At 42.9% G+C, this 18,815-nt stretch overlaps 1 protein-coding gene across 4 annotated transcripts in view; it reads right to left on the bottom strand.

Annotated features, from left to right (window-relative positions):
* Positions 1–18,815, bottom strand: part of traf3ip2a (TRAF3 interacting protein 2a) — an 80,753-nt gene that overhangs the window by 9,144 nt on the left and 52,794 nt on the right. For 3 of the 4 annotated variants that reach the window (XM_059982926.1, XM_059982928.1, XM_059982929.1), the window contains 5 exons: positions 18,453–18,628; positions 17,838–17,926; positions 14,943–15,011; positions 8,742–8,858; positions 2,928–3,002 (listed from right to left, as the gene is read on the bottom strand). In XM_059982926.1, the coding sequence (XP_059838909.1) occupies positions 2,928–3,002; positions 8,742–8,858; positions 14,943–15,011; positions 17,838–17,926; positions 18,453–18,628 (526 nt within the window). Of the gene's footprint in view, positions 1–2,927; positions 3,003–8,625; positions 8,859–14,942; positions 15,012–17,837; positions 17,927–18,452; positions 18,629–18,815 lie in introns of all 4 variants that reach the window. The other variant, XM_059982927.1, reaches the window with a different exon arrangement.

Here is an 18,815-nt window from a genome sequence, read left to right as displayed (position 1 = left end):
ACAGTAGAAAAAAAAATAGGAGGTTCATGTTCCACATCAGACACTTGAGCCTAAAAATCTAGGCTGATGCATCAGTCCAATACTGAGAGGCAATATGTCTGCTGGAAGTGGCACCTTATGGATGAGAGGATCCTTACTGCAAACAAACTGGCTGCAGGAATACCTCCATCACAGCAACAAACTGCACATCAGTAATTGTAAAGTGTTTGGGACCATCCCCAGACTGAGCAAGATGCTGTATAAATGTGCCTTTTTATGCAGTTAATCAAATCATTGAGTTGATTATTTAAAACCTACAGGACATTGAAGGAGGAGTTTGGTTTCCAATGTACTTGCTGGTGGAAGAGTGTATCAGCTATATTCTTGGGAGTAAAGGATAAGCTACTTAAGATTGAAATGAGGAGGGATACGCACCTGCCGATCAGGAAAGGCGGAGTTGTTATTAATAGACTCTGGTTAGGTTGTCTCTGGAATATTGTAATTGCATTCAGTTCTGGTCACCTCATTGTAGGAAGGACACAGAGGCTTTGGAGAGGGTGCAGAAGAGATGCTTCCTTGATTAAAACCATGTGCTATGGGGAAGAGTTGGACGGACTGGGATGGTTTCTCTTTAGAGGCAGAAGCTGAGGGAAGACCTGATGGAAGTTTATAAGATTATGAGAGATGTAAACAGAGCAGACGGCTGGTATCTTTTTTCCAAGGTTGTGATGTCTAATACTAGAGGGCATTTAAGTTCAGAGAGGATACATTCAAAGGGGATGGATATGGGCAGTTAATTTTACACACAGAGCATGGTGTGTGTCTGGAATATGCTGTCAGGGATGGTAACAGAGGCACATACAATAAAGGCATTAAAAAATCTCTTAGATAGGCAAATGAATGTGCAAAGAATGGGGGAGTATGCACATTGTGTAGATAGAAGGGATTAGTTTGATTAGGCATTTAATTAATAGTTTAGTTGACATTTCATCATGGGTCCAAGGGCTTAGTCCTCTGTTGCACTCTTCCATTTTCTATGTTCTAGACAAAGACCAATGGTCATCTAGACCATGGGGGAATGAAGAGGTTTAGGAAACAGACAGGAAAATGGTATTGAAGCCATGATCTTACTGAATACAGCAGTAGGTTTGAGGGAACTTATAACCTACCTTTGCTCCTAGTTCTTCTGAGTTCACATTCTTAAACTGCCTGATGGTTTTGTAAAAGTTACAAAAAAAGAACATGTATTTTTCCAGGATTGCACAGCCATCATGTTTGCGATGGTAATGTTAATTATAAAAGGACAAATATGTTTCTTTGAGGAGAAATATTAAACTTGCAGTTTAAAATATCAACGTAGAACAAAGTTATAATCTTTCCTACATATTAGTAATACAGCATCTTGGGTTATATTATTAACCCTTCATACTTTTCGGGTCAAATTTGACCCATTTTGACATTTGACAGCAGTAGAAACACCCTAAATGCCATTTTTTTTTAGCCGAAATTTGATGACTTTTCCTAAAGTGACCCAAGATGCGCAAAAGTGAAAATATTTTAAAATTTTATACTTTTATACAGGTGCTACAAATTTTTGTTCATTAAGGCTGTTCTGGGTCAAATTTGACCCGTATCTATTGAAATGGATTTTAGATCTCTGAAACATTAACTAAGGATTAATCACCCATTTATTAATGTCAGATAGGCTATTTATACATTCTTAATAGATCTGTGGTTCAAAATTTGGTATAGACACTTGTTATGAGGGGAATCTTGGGCCGGGTCAAACTTGACCTGGACCATACTGCAAAGGTATAGAATATGAACAGGTTGCCTGGGTTAAATTACAACACACACAAAGAATAAGTAGCAAAAGCCAATTAGTTTTCATATTTTAGTGTACTGGAGAGGGTTCAAAGGACATTCACGAAAATAATTCCAGGATTGAATGGCTTGTCGTATGAAGAGCGTTTGATGGCTCTGGGCCTGTATTCACTGGAATTCAGAAGAATGAGGGGTGACCTCAATGAAACCTATTGAATGGTGAAAAGCCTTGACAGAGTCAATGTGGAGAGGATGCTTCCTATGGTGGGAGAGTCTAAGAACAGAGGACACAGCCTTAGAATAGAGGATGTCCTTTAAGAACTGAGATGAGAAGGCACTTCTTTAGCCAGAGAGTGGCGAATCCGTGAAATTCATTGCCACAGGTGGCTGTGGAGGCCAAGTTTTTAGGCGTATTTAAGGCAGAAATAGATAGTCTTGACTAGTCAGGAAATGAAAGGATTATGGGGAGAAGGCAGGAGACTGGGGGTCAGAGGGAAAATGGATCAGTCATGATGAAATAACAAAGTAGCCTCAATGGGCCAAATGGCCTAATTCTGCTCCTATATCTTATGGTAAACTTCAAATAATAATGAATACGCAGGGCTGTGTGCTTTAGCTTGATGTTGGGAAAATGGCAAATAATCCTTAGATTGGTTACTTTTGTGATCAGATTTAACATTGGCTAAAATTTAATGAAGTGTACTTTTTGTCAAATAGATCACTCTCGACTCTTTGACTCTGTAATGAAGGACTTTGCTCTATAGAAATTGGGAATGTCAGTGAAGGAAGAAGTGATGTGGGTCCTCAAGCCTGTAGCATGCCTCATTAACAATGTGGATCATTTGAGCCTTTGCCTTTATTTTCTCCTTCCATTTTGTCCTCCTCTAATGCAACCATTGATATACTCACTGGACCAGCATCCAACTGCTCTTCAAAGCTGCATATTTCAGGGATTCACAATTCCTCAAGAGAATGAATTTCCCCTTAACTTTGTGAGTGATCACTTATTTTGAGAAGGACAGAGCTATGTGTGTTGGTTTACTTTTAGAAATTCCATACAGTATTCTTGTTGGGCCTATATGTGTACATTTGGTGGAATGAATAGAACATTAGGTTTTACTTGCCTTGGTAGCATTCGGAAAAAGTATTGGAAGAAACCTAAAATTCATGCTTGCTTGTTGTATAAATTCAATCTGCATCTGAAACAAGAGAACATATTTATAGCTCTGCTCTGTAAACACTAGAAAATACCCCATGAACTCCAGCGGGACACTTTAGTATTAACCCTGGTTGACATCTAGGGCTGAAATTTGCTCCAGATAGGAAGGAAAAGCCCCAAAAATTAAAAGAGGCATAATGACAAAACTGCAGAAATGCTGCCTCTTTGTTTCAGCAACTGAAGTATGATTTTGTCCTCTGGTTCTATCTTATTCTCCCTGTGCTCATGTGGGATTCCTTCAGGCATTCTGGTTTCCACCCACATCCCAAAGAATGCAGGTTGGCAGGTAAATTAGCCACTCTAAATCAAACCTAGCGCGTAGGTGATTGGCAGAATCTGATGAGAAAGAGTGATAAAATGGGATCGGTTAGGATTAGTTGAAATATGTGCTTAATGATTTACATGGGCCAGAAGGCCCATTTCCACGCTGTATGACTTGATAACTATCTCGACCTAATGCAAAAACTGCAGCAGCCAACACCCATATGTCTGACTGGGTTTTAATGAGGATTATTATCGCTGGTGGCCTTACTTTGATCCACCTTTATCAGGAAGGCTCACACAGACTAACCAATGCCACCAACAAGACCAATGCCATTATGACGTTATGTAATGATTATTTTTTTACTTTTTCCCTTTTCTTACTTTTTTCTTTTTCTTTTTTTTCTCTTTTTGCCCTTACTCAATTTAACTCTGTAAAGGTAATATATACTAACTGTAAATTGCAGTTTTTATTATTATGTATTGCAATGTACTGTTGCCACATAACAACAAATTTCACGACATATACCGGGGCAATTAAACCAGATTCTGATTCTGAAAATTATTGTACCTTGCCAAACTTCAGCACTTCCTAAACTGTGCATTGACATTGCAGTCTGACCTTCTACTTAACAATGGATGTCTGTGAACACATATCACTTTCCTCATGGAAACACTGTCCAACATGAGAGGACAGTAGCCTCATTCCTCTAGATTCCTCGAAACACCAGCAGCCAGAAAGTGCACAAGCCAGTTTCCTGCATCAATAACTTTGTTGATGTCTACAAGCAGATATCTTTCTGTCAGTGTGCAAATTTGCTTTGCATTTGGCAGTATTGTGCAAGTGAGTGGTTTCTTTACTGGATGCAGCAATGACACTTGCTTTTATGGCAGTGCACTGTATACTCAAAGGGAAAGGTCCACTGCCAAGAAGGCCCACCAGTGCCTTTACTTCCTGAGAAAGCTGAAGAAATTTGGCCTGTCCCCTAAAACCCTCACTAATTTTTATAGATGCAGCGTAGAAAGCATTTTTCTAGGGTGCATCACAACCTGGTATGTAGGTTGTCCTGTCCAAGACTGGAAGAAGCTGCAGAAGATCGTGAACACAGCCCAGCACATCACACAAACCAATCTTCTGTCCTTGGACTCACTTTACACCACACGCTGTCGGAACAGTGCTGCCAGGATAATCAAGGACAAGACCCACCCAGCCAACACACTTTTGTCCCTCTTCCCTCCGGGAGAAGGTTCAGGAGCATGAAGATTTGTACGGCCAGATTTGGGAACAGCTTCTTTCCAACTGTGATAAGCCTGCTGAATGGATCCTGACCCGGATCTGGGCCATACCTCCCAAATATCCGGACCTGTCTCTCTTTTTTTTGCACTACCTTACTTTCCCTTTTCTATTTATGATTTATAATTTAAATTTTTATTATATTTACTATCGATTTGTACTCTAGGGACCGTGAAGCGCAAATCAAGTATTGCTGTGATGATTGTATGCTCAAGTATCAATTGTTTGGCGACAGTAAAGTAATAAACAAACACATTCCTGGAGATCAAGATTATTCTGTGTAGCTGCTCACAGATGCAGGTTTGGGCTTTACTGTGACCTCTCTCCCACAGCCCTCATCACAGTGTCAGTCTAAATGTGGATCAAAGAGCTGAATTCTACAGGTGAAGGGCAAATAACTGCATTTTTTTTTTTGGCAAGGCAAATTTTGGCCACATATGGCATCAGGGGACTCTGGTAAAACTGAAGTCTATGGCCATCAAGCAGAGAAATATTCCAAAGGGTGGAGTCACATCGTGCATAAAGAAAGATGGCTGTAGTTGCAGATGAATCAAACCAGCCCCAAGAACAGTATAATAGGATTTCTCGGGGCCGTGCTTTAGACCCAACCATCTTCTGCTGCATCATCAACGACCTTCCTTCCATCACAATGTCAGAAGTTGGGTTGCTCAAGGATGATTAGACAACATTCCGTCCCACTGGCAACTTCCGCAAAAGCAGCAGCTCATACCAGAATGCAACAAGATCGAGGAAATGTTTGGGCATGGCTTCACAAATGGCGAGTAACATTCTCTCCACAGGAAATGCTGACCTCCAATAAAACAAGGTCTGCACACGTACCCTTGATATTCAAAGGCACGTCCCTGCCAACACCCTGGGCAGAGGGAGCCACTGCGGTCCTGGTGAAGGGGCTCCCACTGTGCGGGGGGGGGGGGGGGCAACTGTTACCTTTCTTTCAATGGCTTCCATGATTTTTCTTTGTTTCGTGACTATCTGGAGAAGATGAATCTCAGAGTTGTATACTGGATATATACTTTGATAATAAAATGAACCTTTGAACCTTTTTGAACTTCAAAGGATGGGAAATCCCAAATCAGGATGGTATTTAACATAGAGAAACCTGCAAAAGTGGTAAACTTCCCATCTATCTGCTTCCTCGCCCTACTTGGTTGTAGAAGTGATATGGTTGAGTGATGCTGTCAGAGTACCCTAGGTGAAAACTGCAGTTCATTTTACAGGTAGTCCACACAGTAGCCACTGTTCACCAAAGGTAGTTACCATTAACCAGAAACCCAGTTGGGGTTAGCCACATAAACACTGTGCTGTAAGAGAAGGTCAGAGGCTGGGTATCCTGTGGCAATTGACACATCTCCTGACACCCCAAAATCTTTCCACGATCGGTAAGAAACAAATCAGGAGTGTGATGGATCACTCTTCACCTGCCTGGGCGAGTGCAGCTCCAACAACTCTCAAGAGGCTTGTCCATCAAGAAAAGGCATCCCACTTGATTGGTGTCACATCAACCACTCCAAACATAAAATCTCCTGCCAAACAGTGAGGCTTTTTAAATGGTGAGCTTGACAAAGAAATAGATGGACAACTGGAAGTAGATTTTAAAATTTGGTTTTAAAAAATATCAAAATAGAATTCAACACTGACTTAAGCACAGTTCTCAGCACAAGTGTCTGGAAGCTTGCTCAAAGGTCTGGGTTTCAAGGAGTATCTTAGAGAACTGAAGAGAGATCTCTCAGCAGAAACTTGGAGGGCAGACAGGTGAAGGCACAGCTACCACTGGTAGTGCACTTGAAACTGTGGATCCATGCAAGTCCAATCCCGGATCAACATCCTGAGACGCTGCTTCAGGAAGGTGGCATCCATAACTGAGGAGCCTCATCACTTGGGACATGCCCTTTCCGTGTTACTACCATCGGGGAGGAAGTACTGGAGCCTGAAGAGCCAGACTCAATATTTTAAGAACAGCTTCTTCCTCTTCACCATCAGGTTTCTGAATGGTCCATGAACACAAGGACACTTTCTCATTATTCATCTTTTGCACCACTTATTTAATTTTGTAGCCTATGGTAACTTCTATGTCTTGAGCTGTACTGCCACCGCAGAACAACACATCTCACAACATGTCAGTGAGAATGAATCTGATTCGAATTCACTGGAGGAACATGGATGCTTCATCCTGGGTCTTACAATCATCGCAATGCAGCTGCATGACTTCATCCTACAATGGTCTTGAAGTCCCTATCAGGAGAAAAGACACGAGCAGCCTGAGAAGATCAGACAAAAATGCGGTGGCATGTTTTAATGTCAAATTTGTGTCTGTTTGCAAGGGTGCCTTTCTTTGTACACTTTATGTGGTGACTACTACCATATCTACATCTTCACCACACACAAGGGGAGCCATCACTTCTTATATGGGGACTGGTAACGTCTTGTCTAATTGTACCATTGTACCATTTTACTTGCAGTGGTGAACTGCATTGGACAATTCTCCCAACAATCAATGTGCGCATGTGAGTTTAGGTGGGATAATGTGTCCTGGCAAGCAAAAGGATGAAAAAAAGACATTTATAATGAATTGCATGTCATGGGTGGTAAAGAACTCAACCACTATTAGTTTAGCTGCTTTATTGGGAGAATTGTATAAATGGTGCATTCCCGAGAAAAGAGTAGCTGTTATTGAATGCTACAGATGCTCCTGAACCTCAAACACCAGGGTGTAATTCACCACAAGCGCTGGATCTGCAGCTGTGTGAACTGCTGATTGGGCCATGCCAATGACAGGTATCACTACTGATTTATACTTGGTGTGCTGTCGCAGTCATCAAATAAATAATGTTTGCTGTGTGTCATCTAAATAGCTCCCTATTAAGACAATCATAAAGTGCAAAAGTACGGTTGGAGAAACATAAATAACCTTAAATTATATTTTGTGATCCTGGCGCATATCATTGGTCAGGAAAGTCAAAGTGATGAAGTGTGCATAAGATCACCTGGGGGGGATTACAAACGATTCTACTTCGTAACACTTTGCTTCAAGGTCAGAAGGTTGTTCATTAAAATTCTATACCAGAGGCTTATATGGGAAACATTAAAGGCTGAAATTGCAGTATTGTATGAGCCAGAACTGTCTTTTGCTTGAGAAATTTAACCATCCCTTCTGACTGAAATAGATCCCTTGGCACTGTCTCAAAGAACAGTGTGGAAATTACCCCTGGAGTCCTGCCCAATGTTTGCTGCGCTCAGCCTGTCATAGATAGGACATATTCCAGGATTTGGACTCAGTGAAGATGAATTAATAATATTTCCACTTGGAGGTGAACATGTAGGTTGGGGTTTGGGATGTGTTGCTGGTTTAGTTTGGGTGAATAATTGCAGTGCACTTTGTGAATGGTATATAAAACAGCCACCGTGCAGCAGAGGTAGAAGGTTCAGGATGACTGATGGGTTGCTAATCAAGCGGGCTCCTATGTCCTCCATGTAGCTCAAGCTTTCTGAGAGTTGCTTGCTATGCTTTCATCTAGGCCAGGGGTTCCCAACCTTTTTTATGCCATGGACCAATACTATTAAGCAACAGGTCCATGGACCACAGGTTGGGGACCCCTAATCCAGATAATTAGAGTGACTTCCATCACATTCCTGACTTCTACATTGTACACGGTGAATATTCTTTGGGTGTCTGGAGGTGAGTCACTTGCTACAGAATACCCAGCCTCTGACCAGCTCTTGTAGCCAGAGTACTTATGTGTCTGGTCCAGATGAGGTATTGGTCACTGGTTTCCTTAATAAGGTTAGTGCTAGGATTTTGGAAAATGAATGCCAGTGAATATCAAGGTTATGTGGTTTTAAACACCGCCTTTATGGAGGTGGTTGTCAGCTTTGCACTCCTATAGCTCAATATAACCCGACACTTTTCAATCAATGCACAGATATTGTCTACATCTTGATTTATGCAGGCATGGGTTGCTTCATTTGCTGAGAAGTTGTGAATTGATTTGAACTTTGTGATATGACAAGATGAACGGACACTTCTAACCTTATGAAGGAAGATGATTGACGAATTAGCTGAGAAAGGATGGCTTTAGGACACTGCACCGATGTGCTGGGGTGGTGACCGATGAACAAACAGGTCAGATACCCGGGAGCTCTCACCATTCTGTGGATGTATTTTGTGTGCAAACTGTGCTCATCGTTCAGCTGCTCCAATCCACTTCCCTCAACGTCCTGCTTGTATTTTGGACTAATCGCTATTACAATCATCACTTCTCTCTGTAAACAGAAAGAGAAAATTGCTGACTCTGTGACATCCAGCTAATGTAAAAGTTCAGTTGGTATGAATGACAATATAGCTATTCAAAGTCAAAGCATGGAGATTTTCTAAAGTTTATTTAATTTCAAAACTTTATCCCCCATCGCCACAAAGGTCTTCATGTGTCTGTTTCAAGCAAATGTACAGTCTAAGGATCTTTGGTGGAATCAGTACTAAAGTTAGAATTTTATTAAAACCTTTGAAAGAAGAATATAACAAGTAGCAGTACAGAACTGTGCAAAAGTCTTAGGCACCTATATATAGCCAGGGTACCCAACACTTTTGCACAGTACTGTAGTTATTTTATGTATTGCACTGTACTGCTGACACAGAAAAAAAACACATTTCATGACATATGTGAGTGATGATAAACCTGATTCTGATATGGGGTCTCTCTTGTGGATTGAGAGTGGCAAGAGGGCATGGAGAGGGGGATCATGGTTGGGAAAAGGGGAAGGGAGAAGGGAGGGAGCGGGAAGTACCAGAGAGACATTCTGTAATGATCAATAAACCAGTTGTTTGGAATCAAATGACCTTGCCTGGTGTCTCAGGGCTGGGTGCATCTGCACCCACACCACCTCCCACCCTTGGTACTTCTTCCCTGCCGCAACCTTCTCGCAGCACTCCACACTCACCAATCCCAATATTGTGAGCTCCTGCCAGATTTACAAACTTGTTCTCCGCTTCACATTGACAAATACAGTACTGTGCAAAAGTCTTAAGCACCCTAGCTATATATGTGCCTGAGACTTTTGCACAGTACTGTATGTGGCAAAAATGCATAATTATTTTAAAATGAAAAACAGTTATCCCAGCTCATTGTCCTTCATATGTGAGCTTTTGAGGTGTCTGAGGGCTCTGACACAAAGGGACACAAATGTCTGAACAAAGGGAACTATGGAGCTATGAGGGAGGAACTGGCCAAAGTTCAATGGAACAATACCCTAGCAGGGAAGACAGTGGAACAACAATGGCAGGTATTTCTGGGAATAATGTAGAAGGTGCAGGATTGGTTCATTCCAAAGAGGAAGAAAGATCCTAAAGGGAGGAAGGGGCGGCCGTGACTGACGAGGGAAGTAAAGGACAGTATAAAAATAAAAGAGAAGTATAACATAGCAAAGGTGACCGGGAAGCCGGAGGACTGGGAAGCTTTTAAAGAGCAACAGGAGAGAACAAAAAAGGCAATACGTAGAGAAAAAATGAGGTACAAAGGTAAACTAGCCAAGCATATAAAGGAGGATAGTAAAAGCTTCTTTAAGTACGTGAAAAGCAAAAAAATAGTTAAAACCAAAATTGGGCCATTCAAGACAGAAACGGGTGAATATATTATGGGGAACAAGGAAATGGCAGATGAATTGAACAGGTACTTTGAATCTGTCTTCACTAGCGAAGACACAAACAATCTCCCAGATGTAATAGTGGCCAAAGGATGAACTGAAGGGAATTTATATTAGGCAAGAAACAGTGTTGGATAGTCTGAGTCTGAAAGCTGATAAGTCCCCGGGACCTGATGGTCTGCGTCCCAGGGTACTTAAAGAGTTGGCTCTAGAAATCGTGGACGCATTGGTAATCATTTTCCAATGTTCTATAGATTCAGGATCAGTTCCTGCGGATTGGAGGGTGGCTAATGTCGTCCTACTTTTCAAGAAAGGAGTGAGAGAGAAAACAGGGAATTATAGACCAGTTGGCCTGACGTCAGTAGTGGGAAAGACGCTGGAGTCAATTATAAAAGAGGAAATTACGACACATTTGGATAGCAGTAAAGGGATCAGTTCGAGTCAGCATGGATTTACGAAGGGAAAATCATGCTTGACTAATCTTCTGGAGTTTTTTGAGGATGTAACTATGAAAATGGACAAGGGAGAGCCAGTGGATGTAGTGTACCTGAACTTTCAGAAAGCTTTTGATAAAGTCCCACATAGGAGATTAGTGGGCAAAATTAGGGCACATGGTATTGGGGGCAGAGTACTGACATGGATTGAAAATTGGCTGGCTGACAGGAAACAAAGAGTAGTGATTAACAGGTCCCTTTTGGAATGGCAGGCTGTGACCAGTGGGGTACCGCAAGTTTCAGGGCTGGGACCGCAGCTGTTTACAATATACATTAATGATTTAGATGAAGGGATTAAAAGTAACATTAGCAAATTTGCTGATGACACAAAGCTGGGTGGCAGTGTGAAATATCAGGAGGATGTTATGAGAATGCAGGGTGACTTGGACAGGCTAGGTAAGTGGGCAAATGTATGGCAGATGCAGTTTAATGTGGATAAATGTGAGGTTATCCACTCTGGTAGTGAGAACAGGAAGGCAGATTACTATCTAAATGGAGTCAAGTTAGGAAAAGGGGAAGTACAATGAGATCTAGGTGTTCTTGTACATCAGTCAATGAAAGCAAGCATGCAAGTACAGCAGGCAGTGAAGAAAGCTAATGGCATGCTGGAGGAACAAGAGGAATTGAGTATGGGAGTAAAGAAGTCCTTTTGCACTGTACAGGGCCCTGGTAAGACCCCACCTGGAGTATTGTGTGCAGTTTTGGTCCCCAAATTTGAGGAAGGACATTCTTGCTATTGAGTGAGTGCAGTGTAGGTTCACAAGGTTAATTCCCGGAATGGCGGGACTGTCATATGTTGAAAGATTGGAGCGAGTGAACTTGTATACACTGGAATTTAGAAGGATGAGAAGGGATCTGATTGAAACATATAAGATTATTAAGGGATTGGACACGCTGGAGGCAGGAAACATGTTCCTGCTGATGGGTGAGTCCAGAACTAGAGGCCACAGTTTAAGAATAAGGGGTAGGCCATTTAGAACAGAGATGCAGAAAAACTTTTTCACCCAGAGAGTGGTGGATATGTGGAATGTTCTGCCTCAGAAGGCAGTGGAGGCCAAGTCTCTGGATGCTTTCAAGAGAGAGTTAGATAGAGCTCTTATAGATAGCGGGGTCAAGGGATACGGGGAGAGGGCAGGAATGGGGTACTGATTGTGTACGATCAGCCATGATCACAATGAATGGCGGTGCTGGCTTGAAGGGCCGAATGGCCTACTCCTGCACCTACTGTCTATTGTCCATCATGGAGAGGTGTACGAAGTCATTAAAAAATTTAAACTTAGCTCTCACGGGACACATGACAGTCTAACCTCTCCTTGAGTCCCCTCCTTCCTTTTCTCCTATGGTCCACTCTCTTCTCCTATCAGATTCATTCCTCTCCAGGCCTTTACCTTTCCTACCCACCAGGCTTCACCTATCATCTTCTAGCTATCCTCCATCCTCTCCCCCCACCTGTTTATTCCTGCGTCTTCCCCCCACTTCCTTTTCAGTCCTGAAGAAGGGTCTCGGTCTGAAACGTCGACTGTTTGTTTATTTCCATAGATGTTGCCTGACCTGCTGAGTTCCTCCAGCATTTTGTGTGTGTCGCTTTGGATTTCCAGCATCTGCAGAATTACTCAAGATTATGCATCTGCTGGCTGACTTCCCCGGTGGCAGTGAGAGAGAAACAGAGTCAAAACAAGTAGGAAGAGGAGTGGACCACTTGGTCTTCTATCATTCAGTAAGATCAGCCTATCTTACCTTGGACTTCTAATGCCCAGTCCTAATAAGAACTTTGTTCTTCTGCATCTAAGCCTCTGGCTTGGGCTCAGCTGTATTCATTCACTTAGTTTCTACAGCTCTCTGTGGAGCATTCCAAAGATTCACGAAGATGAAATCTTGCTCATCGCACTTTAAATAAGTGTCCTCCTGCTCTCAGACGATGCTTCATGCTCTAGGTTCCCCCACCCTATCTACCCTGAAACTCTGACATTTCGATAGGGTCACCTTTCTGAACATCGAGGAGTACAGGCCCAAGCTGCCCTCTCATCCTTTACAAGACAACCCTTTTATGACAGGAATCAAATGGAGATTCACCTCTGCACTGTCTTCAAGACAGGGACAAGCTCACTTGATCAGGTGTGCCTTTCCAATATCCCCCCCCCCCCCCCACCCCAGCCAGCACCACAATAAGTCTTTGCCTGATCCTCTGTTTATCATGCTCTCCCTTCCCCGTTCTCATGATCTGTGACCTCCCCTGTGTGCCCCAACGCTGAAGGGCTCTTTCTCTACACTGTAGCTAACATGTTCACACCCACGTCCCAGTCACTGACCTTTAACCCTTCCAGTTTGTTCAAGACTCTGGTCAGAGTTTGCACAGTGCTGGATGGGACAAAGGGCAGAATATCAAAGACTGACTTTAAACAGGTAAAACCTTGCTTAGGCCACAACGAGAAGAAAATGCAGAGCCCAGACAGAGATAAAAAATGGGCACACTAAATTAGTCCCAGGGTAGAGGATTTCAAATGCTATTTTAGACTCAAGACATGATCATTACTCATACAAGGAATGTTGAAAGGGATTTCACAGAGGGACATAGGATAGGGTAAACAGAGGGAAGGCTGTTCCCTTTAGCAAGTGGTTCAAAGCCCAGAAGATTCAGATTTAAAATTTGGGCAAAAGATACAAGGGAGATCTGTGGTAAAATTATTTTTATTTGTCAAGTTGCAATGATCTGGATTTCAGAGCTTCTACAGAGTTGGTGCATTAAACAGGAAGCATGTGGGCAGTTAATGAAAATGAACAGAATAGGACTGTTGATGTTGCTGTGGGTTGGTAAAGTTCAGGAGGGCTAAACAACCTCCTTCGGTGTCATATTAACATCTGGCTATTTATTTTATAGGAGTTTTTGGTAAGCAATTGGTGACCAGAACTGGAAAACAAAATTCAGCCTAGAGAGGGATAGGGACATTCTGAGGTCCTGAATGGTGCTATAAAAAGGCAAGTTCTTCCTTCCCAGTGAGAGCTGAAAATGGATCTAGTATCACTGAGGGTGAGAGAGCCTGGTCCTTGTGGTTTGGCATCTACTGTGGCTGGTGGGTGGTACTTGTGGGGAGAGAGATGGAATTGACCAGGGTGACCAACTGAAAGCAGTCAGGAGAGCAGATTTAAACTGATTCCTCCTTCCTCCTTGACCCAAAGTGCAGCTGTCAAAGCAAGGTTGCCATGACTATTTATCTATCTATTGATTTATTTCGCTACAGCACAAAATAAGCCCTTCTGGCCCTTCGAGCTGTGCCACCCAGCAATCCTCTGATTTTAATCCCAGCCTGATCAGGAGAGAATTTACAATGACCACTTTACCTACAACTGGTATGACTTTGGACTGTGGGGGGAAACTCGTGCGGTCATGGGGTGAACATACAAACTCCTTACAGGCAGCGGCAAGAAACAAAGGTGGGTGGTGGCCACTACTGGCTCCATATGTCACTACTACAGGACGTGACGTCCCTGCCTTACGCGAGCCCCGGGCTCAGCCAACTCCCGCTGACAGTACCCGGTATGGGCCCCTATCCAGGGCTACGGGCCCCACTGCCTTGTTGGTATCTTCGGGAGAAGAGAGGGCTAAGGAGTAAACCCTACACAAATCCGGAGAGGAGCCCCTAAGGCGGTTGGATGACGTATCACGTCACCTCCCGGCAGCTCCTGAAGCCAAGCTGATACCAAATGTACTGCTTCGCATTCCTTTGGACCACATCCATGAGGCCGAGAGGGGGATCTTGATGTGTGGGCAGCCCAGGATCCCCATATTCATCGCCTAGGTCTGCGCCACGGAGCGGTTGGAGTCCTAAACTGGGCGCATCCATTGTCTACTTAGACAGACGGAGCCATTAATGTACCAAAAAGCATTCTGCTAACCACTACACTACCACACCGTTACTGGGGAGGAATGAAAGGATCAGCTAGTACACAAATGATAATTCCCTTCTGCTTCTGCCACTAAAGTCACGGGATTAGTTACATTCAACTAAGAGGATGGGAAGAGTTTCATCTGAAATCTGGCACCTCAAGCAGAGCTGCACTCCCTCTGTACTGGCATAGAAACAAAAAACAGCAGTACAAGTTCAGGTCTTGAAGTGGTACTTGATTCCGCTACCTTCAGGTCCAGTGGCAAGTCCTGCTATTAACTATCAATGCCACTGTCACAGTTGAATTTCTGACTGGTTCCTGTACTCACATTAGTCAGGTATCCTTCCATCCATTTGATAATGTCTATTCCTCGAACCGAGTCCTCAAAAATGTCGATCTGTGGAACAAGAAAAGCTCGGGTGATGATCCAGTTGCGACATTGATGTACTTTCAAATGGATGAAACAATTTGCGTACAAAGAAGCTACAATGAATCCAATATTTGAAAATGTTGATTGAGGTATATAAATAGTGGGCAGGATAGTAACTATAACCCTATTTAAATAAAGCCACCTAACTTGGTAGGGTAGAGATATTTCTCTGCCAAAGGAGGTGTAAGACACTCCTTCCCTCTGCTAACCTGCTGGTCACCCTTGGGCCAGGTGTAGCACCTACTTGGCCCCCCTGATCATGGTCATGTGAAGCCACAGCAGCAGGGGCTGGACGGTTGTCTGAGCAGCTGGTGCATATCACAAGTCCTGGTTATGCGACCACTGACACCAGGCTGGCAATCTCTGAAGAGTATCGATAATGGTTGGGGTCACCTGTCTTGTAAAGACACTGCCCAGAAGAAGGCAATGGCAAACCACTCCTGTAGAAAAATTTGCCAAGGACAATCGTGGTTGTGGACCATAACCGCCTACATCATACGGCACATAATGATGATGATGCACCTAGTCTTGTTACATCACTTGGTAAAGCAACCAAGGTTTCATTGTCTCATCCAAAAGGATGGCATCAGTCCTCATCTTGTGCCCACGTGACTGTAGTGAGATTTGAGCCCACAACCTTAAGGGAGAGAGAACACTCCTCTGAGCCTCAGCCAATGGAAGCTAAAATCGATTCAGGTGGCCCGTGTTGCTGCACAGGTGACTCACCAGCACAGTGATGGGATATACCTTTAAAACCACTAAAGATCATGCCCCTTAAAAACCTTTCTTACCCAAGTCGCAGGAAATTGTTTAATGCGTATGTGTCTTAGAATAATAAGACCTAGAGAAAGGGCCACTGGCCTCTCATGCCTAGGCTGACTATTTGAAAGAGCAGTAGTGTTTACACCCAGTTCCCTACATAATTTTGTTCCTTATCCTGTAAGTTCCTCATCTTTGGACACCAGTTCTTCTTTTTCTAAATACGTTATTCAGTCAGTTTCTACCACCCGCTCAGATTCAAGACCTTTAAACCTTTGCAACTTCTGGAGTGAGATCAATTCTCAGCTCCTCTCTGGAGCTTTTGACATTTTGCACAGAGGCGGACCAAGGGGGGAGGGGTGCGAAGTGCAAGCTTTCTTTTTGCAAAAGTTTAAGTTTCCAAAAAAAAAAGCAGTGAAAACAAATCTTTTATTCAGATGGGGACTTTGGGTTTGTTAATCCAGGGGTATTGGCGAAACGGTCATTCAGTGGTTAGCACTATTTATAGTACAGGTGACCGGGTTCACTGCCCAACGCTGCCTGTCAGGAGTTTGTACCTTCTCTCTGTGATCACATGGGTTTCCTCCCACAGTCCAAAAACATATTGGTTGGTAGGTTAATTGGTGATTGCAAATTGTCCCATGATTAGACTAAATCGGGGGTTTTGCTGGGCACTGTAGCTCAAAGGACCTATTCTGCACAGTATCTCAATAAATAAGTACATAAATAAATAAATAAACAATCAGATGTTTTATTTTACCCATTTACTGGCATTTGTGCATCACTGACAAAATCAACGTTTATTGTCCCATCCCACCACAAATCCTTCTTGAGCAGATGGAGTGCATGATTCACTTTCCCTTGCACTTTCAAACCTTCTGTGTCTACCATGGAATCTTTAAAGACAGCAAAGCCTAGCTTGTGATCTAGACTTTGACCTTTAGTCATTTTTATACTGGAGTCTGGCAGTCACCTTCTGCAGCCCCATCAGGTCATTAAACTAGCAATACCTTTTTCTTTGTTGAATGTTTACACCAGGTTGACAGTGCTGTTAAGACGGCATATGATATATTGGCCTTCATCATTCGTGGGATTGAGCTCAAGAGCTGTGAGGTAATGTTACAGCTCCACAAGGCCTTAGTTAGACCCCACTTGGTTCAGTTCTGGTCACCTCACTACAAGAAGGATGTGGAAACCATAGAAAGGGTGCAGAGGAGATTTACAAGGATGTTGCCTGGATTGGAGAGCATGCCTTATGAGGATAGGTTGAGTGAACTTGGCCTTTTCTTCTTGGATCGACGGAGGTTAAGAGGTGATCCGATAGACGTGTATGGGATGATGAGAGGCATCGATCATGTGGGTAGCCAGAGGCTTTTTCCCCGGGCTGAACTGGCCAACACATGGGGGCATAGTTTTAAGGTGCTTGGAAGTAGGCATGAGGGGGATGTCAGTGGTAGGCTTTTCACACAGAGAGTGGTGGGTGCGTGGAATGCACTGCCAGCGAAGGTGGTAGAGGCAGATACAATTGCGTCTTTTAAGAGACTCTTAGACAGGTACATAGAGCTTAGAAAAATAGAGAGCTATGTGGTAGGGAAATTCTAGGCAGTTTCTAGAGAAGTTTACATGGTCAGTACTGTACAACATTGCAGATCGAAGGGCCTGTAATGTACTGTAATATTTCTATGTTTCTAACAGCTGCAAACTGCACAAATGCCCATTGCAAATGGGTCTGGATTAATTATAACATTTGAAAAGAGTCACAGATCCAAAGTATTCCTTGGGGAACATGATTCAAACCACCTCCCAAACTGACAAAAGTAACTATTCACTATCACCCCCTGCTTTCTGTCACAAATTCACCTTAGTTCTGCCTGCTTCCTATTTTGTAAATAATAAAGCATACATCCACCTAGACTGTTCCATGAAAATTTACCCAATGTGTTATTATGACACCACTAGGCAAGGAATCGACTCTACTAGCCATGTTGTTTCCTACACCATTTCTCCAGGAGGAAAATTGTGAAAATTACTTACTGCTGTTTCAAAGCCATTGGCACGCAGGAAGTTCACAAAGAAACAGATTTCGTTGGCTGTGTCCACAGAATATGTTACAAATACCTTTCCTACCAAATGAAGGAAACAATCAGATCAATCACTTAAATCCACTCTTGTTCCTCTGAGAGCTGAATTTAGATTTATTCAAAGCGTGAAACTCGGAGTATTTATTACAGAAGTTTTCTCAGTAGTCCAATGGCAAAATTCCATCTTGGACATAAACAAGGTGAAAGAAATAGTAGTTCTAATGTGTCCCTTCATCTTCAGGAATTCATAATGGGGTACCTTGGAAATGCTGTTACTGTTAAAGGGGGCAAAAACAGCACAGCTGTCATACTTTGCAGAACAACAAGCCACACGGAGTAATACCTGATCAGAGAGGAGGCCATATTGAATGGGTATTGGACAGTCAGATTGACCAGGAACTCTGAGATAGGTTAATGTTCTGTCCCATTTCAATAAGTTGGAAATGGGACCAGGAAATGACGTGATGGCATATACAGTGTAAGGCCTCATCTGACTTTAACAGTTCATTAGTCTTCAACAGTCTTATTTGGTTCTACAGAAGTGTAACTTGAATAATGAGGCACTTACGTAAGGAAGGTGGCAGGTTAATAGCTCTCAGGCTGCCACTGCTGGGAATGTCTTGTACATTATAAGCTGGTGGAGGACTACGAGTTACTTCATTCTGTGCAACATGCCGTTCATCATCAAAAGTTCCAGGTATCTTCCCATTAATTCTTCTGCCATTTACAGGAGATAGGTTTTCTCTAAAAGGAAGAAGATTATTTTATTGGTAACAGAGCAGGTTGATGAAGGAAATGTAGTAAATATTATTCACTTAGGTTTTCCACAGGTGTTTGAGAAAGTTCCACACAAAAGGCACCAGCAAAATTATGGTCTGTGGAATCAAACGGACACTGACAGTGTGGGCAGGAAATTACCAATAAGGGAGAA

Source organism: Hypanus sabinus, chromosome 10 (assembly GCF_030144855.1).
Source record: "Hypanus sabinus isolate sHypSab1 chromosome 10, sHypSab1.hap1, whole genome shotgun sequence".
In the NCBI taxonomy this organism is placed as follows: domain Eukaryota; kingdom Metazoa; phylum Chordata; class Chondrichthyes; order Myliobatiformes; family Dasyatidae; genus Hypanus; species Hypanus sabinus.
This window is presented reverse-complemented; position numbering and strand designations above follow the sequence as displayed.